Below are 7,689 nucleotides of genomic sequence, written 5' to 3' on the forward strand. Positions count from 1 at the left end.
GCAAGATACTCGCTGGAGCAGTGGCACGGAGCAGCAATGCAACGTTTGTCGCCAAGTGGTGGCTGTGGTGGATCGTGGCGAAGTGGGGCAACGGAGGCGCGACGGTGGCGGAATCTGCTTGCTTTTCGCTTGCTGTTCGGTGGCGGAGCAAGACCGACGACGCTAGCTTCGTGGACGGAGGCGCAATCGACAATGAAGGGCAACGGAGGGCGCCATCGTGACAGAGGGCGATGGTGGTGGAGAGCGAAGCTTTGCATTCGTGAGAGAGAAGATGAACAGTGATGGGTTCGCGCGATTTGGGAACCTAAATAAACGATATGGCCTCGGTTCTGTAAACACCCGAGGCATAAAGTATTATAGGCCTCGGTCCTTTGCCACCCGAGGCCAAATCATCTGCTGTCAGTGGCAATTTTGTAATACTGGGGGGCCACTAACGGGTTATAGGCTTCGGTTGATGGAGATCCGAAGCATAAAACGAGTTATATGCTTCCGTTGATATAGGACTCGAGGAAAAAAGGTTAGAAAAATTTCAAAAATGCCACCGCCTCCTTATAGGCTTCGGTCCCACAGTAACCAAGGCCTATAAGGCGAGTTAAAAACCCCAATCTGCACTAGTGTGTTAACGAGTTAGTCTATCCCACTTTATCTTTGACTATTAAGTTTAACGAGTTAGAAAGTGGATTAAATAGGCCCACAAGTTGAAAACACTAATTTGATTTGTCAAATTTTAGCAAACTAACAACTTATTGGTAGAGACCCTATTTGCAGTTCGTATATTATATCATATCATACATTACAATTATGAATTTTGATACACGTACACCAGGAGGTATTCATATATTCTTTAAGATCTTTTATATATGAGTTGGCATGTTGTCAAAATAATATACTTTTATATGTAAATTATGTAAGGATAAAGTAATCCAAAAGCTTTGTACATTTGAACTAGATGTGATTGAAGCACTACTATTGAAAAAACTTCTAACGATGGTTAAAACAACCTTTTTACTATAGTTTTAGAACTATTGTTGAAACAATCGTTGGTAAATTTGATGAAGACTTGAAGATTGATGTTGTTTGGAACTAACGTGTAAATTTGACTCATGATAGAAGTCTTGTGTGGGTCTTGTAGTTATTTAATCTGCTCAAATAGTGTTTAACAAGTTAAATGGCTTGCACAAACAGTTTTGTGAATAACATGTTCAATCGACTGAAAAAATAATCAATGAGTTGATTTCACCTCAACAATTGAAATCAATCGATTGGGAATTATTTTTAATTGGTTAAACATGTCATTTTACATGAAAATCATTCTCAATATATGAAATATCTCATTCTCTATGAGAAAGACTGTGTTGATGTATTCATGAACATCTTTCAAAAGTTTGGAGCTATTATTGTTCCTTTATAGCATGTTGAAGAAAGGTTCTTGGTTGGCTAGGGAGATCCAATCTTGAGATTTGATCTTTCTTGTGTTTTTATCTGTTTTTCTTGGTGTGACTCCAAGTCTATAAAAGGGTTTCTTGTTGTGCTCTTAGTATTTCTTATGTGATTCAAGAAACTAGGTTGTGTGATATAGTAGAAACACTCTCTTGCGATGATTCCAAATTCCTTTTCTTTTGTGAATCAACCTAGGTTAAAGTTTGTCTTAGTGGATTTCTCTAGCCTTCTTCCTTGAATGTTGGTCTAACTTCACTTGAGAACTTCTCCATGTCACTATCACTGATTTCTCTTCCTGTCCTTCTACATAGCTTCCATTTATATACTCCTCCATGGATTCTTATCCAAGCATGCGCATAAAGAAAGCTTGGAGGTGAACTTATAAAAAGAAAATACGTTTTCCATTGAATGGCACACAAGAATAGCTGAAAACATATTTTATATATGTTATATGCATGTCAAACATAAATTTAAATCTAACCTATAAATGTCAAACGTAAAAGCATCTTTTACATCTAACACTTATAAGTCAACTTATAAGTCAAATATAAATGTGAAATATAAATTTAATGACTTAACAAACTCTTTTTGTGTGCAAAGTCCAAATTCTAACCTATTCCGGAACCAATGTAAAGACGTAAATATACTAAATAGGGAATAAAAAATTCAAATGAGCTATCTGAGGACAAAATTTATTCAGATAAAACACTGAAAATTTGGACACGTGGTATAAAAATATGGAACAAAACCAAATAGGCGCTCTGTACCCTGACTCGTGAGCATTCCTGGTTGAGTTGTGTGATACAGTGAAGCAGAACGTGTCCTATAGTAGAAATATTATTTTATGTTTTCAGCTCCACGTTACTACCAACACGCCACTACTACTGTGCTTATTTATTTCTTTCTAAATATTTTTACTCTAAACTAACCCTGTCCATCTAACAGAAGTCAAAACGGCATCTCTGCAGCAGTACACACTCGACCACATCTCTGATAACCACTCCACACCAAAAACACGCGATTCGAATTCCTCACGCTACCTCGCTTCGTCGGAGACCGAAACCGGGACAGCGCCGGAAAATTCGCCATGTCATCATCTTTCGGGAGCTCCGACCAGCCGCTCGATGACGACGCCGAGTTCACCGGCTACTCGTTCTCCAATTTCGACGGCAACTCGTCTACGATTTTCGGTGGGGCGTCACACAACGATGGAGATGACGTGTTCTCCCCTCAGGCGGCGCCGGAGACTCCGGCGCCGATCTACTCTGCTTCTGTGGGATTCGATACGTTCTCACAGGAGCAAAACAGAGATGGTGTGGACGGGGGTTTCGGAAACTCCGATGGTCCGATCTTGCCGCCTCCGACGGATGTGGCGGCGGAGGAAGGGTTTGCTCTGAGAGAGTGGCGAAGGTAGGGGCGTTGAGTTCACTGTTTACTTCTTTGCTTTTGAGTTTGTGATTAAGATAATGATGACGATGATGCAGGAAGAACGCGATTCTATTGGAGGAGAAGGAGAAGAAGGAGAGAGAGATGCGGTCTCAGATAATAGAGGAAGCGCAAGAGTACAAAGTTGAGTTCTACAGAAAGCGTGAGGTTAATGTTGAGAACAAAAAGGCTTCTAATAGGGAAAGAGAGAAGGTAAATATTGTGTTGCATATTTGTTTTGTTTTTTTTTTTTTCGGAAATTCGATCAAGTCGACGTCCATCTCTTTGATTGAGTCCTATGAAAATTTCAAAGGCAACCAGTGTGATAACTGAATTGGTTACGTTGATAATTGAAAAAGGACACCCTACTTCTACACTATCAATATTAGAAAACGTACACCTTTACAAGGAGAAGTGAAGAGAAATTAGTCTAAAAAGATAGACCATATTGACGTGAAAGTTGAAATTTGACTATGTAGACCGAACTAGGAGCAAACCTTGTGGTCACAGAAGATGGATTTTTCTTAAACATGTATTTATTGTATAAATTATAGCATAAGAAACTTAATCTTTATTGTGATTGTTCCGCGTTCGACGAATATTAGTGTTCTTCAGTCAAGTAGAATATAGATGCAAAATTTCTGATTTAGTAAAGCAGATTTCAGAGTGTTTATAATGTATTAAACCTGATAAGTCAAAGAGCCATTTTTCATGCTGATCTGGTGTTTTTCTTCTTCTTTTCTTGATATACCAATATATACTAATTAATATATGCCTGAACCCAATTTACTATTACGTAAACCATAACTATATTTGGAATTTTACTTTGTGAACATCTATGCTGGTGTGCTAATATACTAATCACTGTATTATGGCAGCTATTTTTGGCGGGTCGGGAGAACTTCCATGCTGAAGCTGACAAAAACTATTGGAAGGCAATCGGTGAACTAATTCCACATGAAGTACCTGCAATAGAGAAGAGAGGGAAAAAGGACAAAGAGAAGAAGCCTTCCATTGTTGTAATCCAGGGTCCAAAACCAGGGAAACAAACTGATCTTTCAAGAATGCGCCAAATATTGCTGAAGCTCAAGCATAATCTCCCTCCAAATATGAAACCCAAGCCTCCACCATCTTCAGAAACCAAAAAGGACACGAAAACTGGACCTCCAGATGGAGCTAGTACAGGTTCCAATCCACCCATTGTTGTGCCTGTTGCAACTCCTGAGGTTGTTGCTGCAGCTTGAGGTTGGTGCTATTGGCGGAATCTGCATGAGAAAAATTAGTGTCGAATTTGTAATCGGTTATGTCTGTGAGCATCTTAGGCTAGTGCTGCTCTAGCATTATTTATCCAGAAAATTACCTGCATTGGTTTCGGTTAGTATATAATGGTATATTCTCCTTCTTAGAACTTAATTTTGGCTGCGGTGTCCGTGTTGGGGCCTATCTACACTATCGTTGCATTAGATATCATGTTAATACGAACTGTTTTGTCCTTGAATTTTGAAGTATATTGTGATAATTGGGACCACATTTCTTCTAATCCAAAGTCAAATTTTCTTCAGTATCTTTTCGTAGCTAGTTTAAATTTGTGTGGGTATAAACGATAATACCGTCCATACATTATCTTCTTTTTTAGAAGTAACTGATACAATTATTTGAAAATGAATTATATGAAACACCTAAAAATAATGCTCAATAGACAACACATTTTTTCTAATAGTTAATGTTTTCTAGGCGCTCTTTATTGGAGTGTTGGAGTGATGTCTATTAACAGAGAGTGTTTATAAAAAAACATTATCTAATGGCACTTTACAGACGTTTGACCAAACAAGTGCTGTGTATTTTCAAAACTGAACGAAATAGGAGTGAACACAATTTAAGGAGTCTTACCAATTAGACATTTCAAAGCTTAAGCAACAAAAATGGTTCCACAAGTTGTTGGGGATATGATTTTACAATAAAATATAAAGAAGGAAAAGATATTGTGATTGTACATTCCCTTTGTAGATACTTTTATGTGGCAACATTTCAACCTCAATTACACTTCATTTCCTCATTGAAAGGAGCACTACTTGAAAATTCCAAGATGGAAACAATTATGGAGACATGCTAGCAAAACCACCCTCTTAATCCTCATTAGACAGTCAAGTAAAGTCTTCTATTTTAGAAAGGTAAATTACATTATATAGTCAAGCAAAGTCTTCTATTTTGGAAAGGTAGATTAGTTATTCCAACTGATCATCACTTAGTCCAATAGATATTACATGAATTCCATAGTTCCGCCACAGGTGGTCATGCTGGCTATTCAGAACAGTGGCTAGAATTTCTCCCCAATTTTATTGCATGGAATGAACAAGGCAATCAAAGAATTTGTTCAAAATTGCTTGATTTGTCAATAAGCAAAGAATTCTAACACCCTCCTTTTAGGGTTATTACAGCCACTCCCAATTCCTTATATGATTTGGGAAGATATTGTTATGGATTTCATTACTGGGTTGCCCCCATCTCATGGCTTCATAGTGATCATGATAGGTATTGGATAAACTATCAAAGTATGCTCATTTTTCTTCCCTGAAAACAGATCATACCAGTAAACATGTGGTAAACAGTTTTGTCACTATTGTGGTTAAGCTACATGGATTTCCAAAATCCATAGTATCATATAAGGACAAGGTTTTCATTAGTCAATTCTTGCAACATTTGTTCAGGTTGAGAGGTACCACACTTAACATGTCAATAGCTTACCATCCACAATCCGACGGACAATCTAAGGCTGTAAACAAGTGTATGGAAATGTATTCAAGGTGTTTTACCTTTCAAAACTCGAAGGAGTGGGTGCCTTGGGAAAAAGTTTGGTATAACACTACACATCATCATAGCACTAGCATGACTCCATTTAAAGTTGTATATGGAAGAGACCATTCTTAAATAGTCAAATACGTACTGGATCCAACAAATTTAATGTTAGTTCAAGAGTAGTTATTGTAGAGAGACATCATTCTCTCCAAACTTAAGCAAAATATTCATTGTGCTTAACAAATAATGAAGAAAAATGCAGACCATAAGCGAAGAAATGTGGAGTTTAATGTGGGAGATAGGGTGTTGGTTAAGTTTCAAACCTATAGACAACACTCCATGGCTTTGAGGAAAAACTAGAAACTAAGTTTGAGATATTTTGGTCCCTTTTCAATTATAGAAAGGATTGGCAAGGTTGCTTAAAATTGTTGTTACCGGAGACTTCTAAAACTCACCCAGTCTTTCATGCTTCACGGCTTAAACTTTGTAAGGGGAATCACTCTGAATCTTATATTCCCATACCTATCACTTTTGATGATGCAGAATAGTACTCCAACTAGTTGTTATTCTTCAATCCAGGGTGAATATCAGGGTTACTAAGTAGATTCAACAACATTTAGTCCAATAGGAGGGATTGGATAACACTCAAGCCACTTGGGAGGATCACACTACATTTCAATATGTTTTTCCAAACTTTAACCTTTAGGACAAGGTTGTTTTTAATGGGAGGAAATGTAACGAAGCCAATTACAAAAGAGACCAATGAGGAGAAAATGGGGACAAATAGTAATAGCCACGTCACAGCTAATGCAAATGAGGGAAAAGTATGGAAAAGCCCACAACACAAAATAACTAATGTACGACTTAGGGATTACCAATGGTGAGGCTGTTAGGTTATAGGGAGGATGATTGGAGGTTTGGAGGCGGTTGGAATTTGCTTTGTCTTTTCTCTTTTGGAAAACTCAACTCTGTTTTGGATTTTGGTTATATAGCTTTGTAGTTACTACTGTCCCCATTGCACCAGTAGTGGATCTTGACCAACATTGTTGGGAGAGCCAAAATAATACATCCAAAGTTTATACATTTAATTATTGTCACTAATAAAATAAAAATAAATACATAATTTAGTATAATGATAACTAAAAAAGAAATCACACATATCTAAAAGATTGTCAAAAGAAAATTCGATGATAATCAAACCACACTTAAAATTCAGTTATAAAAAACACACAATATAATACTTTTTCTTCTATGTTCATAAAATAAAAAATTAATATACAAGAGCCTCATTAAATAAATGATTAAACTAATATTTTACTATCAAGTGAGACCATAAAGAATTACCTTCTTTATTTCTTCGAGAATGCAAGAGAACAGTTGAGAGATGAGAACAAAAAGAATAGATCCTTTTCTCTTCAGAAACAAAAAGAAAATAGGTGTGAGATATGAGAACAATTTGTGAGAAACTCAACACATCTAATGGAACCATAATTAAAATTCGGTTATAAAAAAACACACAGTATAATACTTTTTCTTCTATGTTTATAAAATAAAAAAATTAATATAAAAGAAGCTCATTAAATAAATTATTAAATTAATATTTCACTATTAATTGAGACAAAAAAATTAGCTTCTTTTCTCCACGAGATTGAAAGAGGACAGAGAAAAAAATAAGAACAAAAATAATAAATATTTTTCTTTTCAAAAAATAAAATAGGAGAAAATGAGATATCAGAACAATTTGTAAGAAACTCAAACCATAATAATTAAAAAAATAAAAAATATCTTGACAAATATTTTTATTTTTTATTTTCTATTATGTTTAATTGTATATTTTATTATTTATTAACATTAATTATTTTATCAATAAAAAAATAAAATATTTAATTTAATAATCAATAATTTATAATATATTTTTTAATATCAATAATTTATAACAAAAAAAATCAATGCACGGTCTCACCACTCACACATCATACACTACCTCACATCTTCCTCATGAACACACACTCCCTCACTCATGGCTCA

General features: G+C 35.8%; 1 protein-coding gene across 1 annotated transcript; it reads left to right on the forward strand.

The window, feature by feature from the left end:
- The first annotated feature begins 2,363 nt into the window (after nucleotides 1–2,363).
- LOC114165070 (clathrin light chain 2-like) lies at nucleotides 2,364–4,426 on the forward strand. Its single transcript, XM_028049724.2, has 3 exons — nucleotides 2,364–2,850; nucleotides 2,925–3,078; nucleotides 3,744–4,426. Exons 1-3 carry the CDS (start codon nucleotides 2,528–2,530, stop codon nucleotides 4,107–4,109), a joined length of 843 nt encoding a protein of 280 aa, XP_027905525.1. The 5' UTR covers nucleotides 2,364–2,527; the 3' UTR covers nucleotides 4,110–4,426.
- The last annotated feature ends 3,263 nt before the right edge of the window (nucleotides 4,427–7,689 follow it).

This window comes from Vigna unguiculata, chromosome 10, assembly GCF_037176805.1.
Source record: "Vigna unguiculata cultivar grain cowpea cultivar isolate G323 ecotype 2 chromosome 10, ASM3717680v1, whole genome shotgun sequence".
NCBI classification, from domain to species: Eukaryota; Viridiplantae; Streptophyta; class Magnoliopsida; order Fabales; family Fabaceae; genus Vigna; species Vigna unguiculata.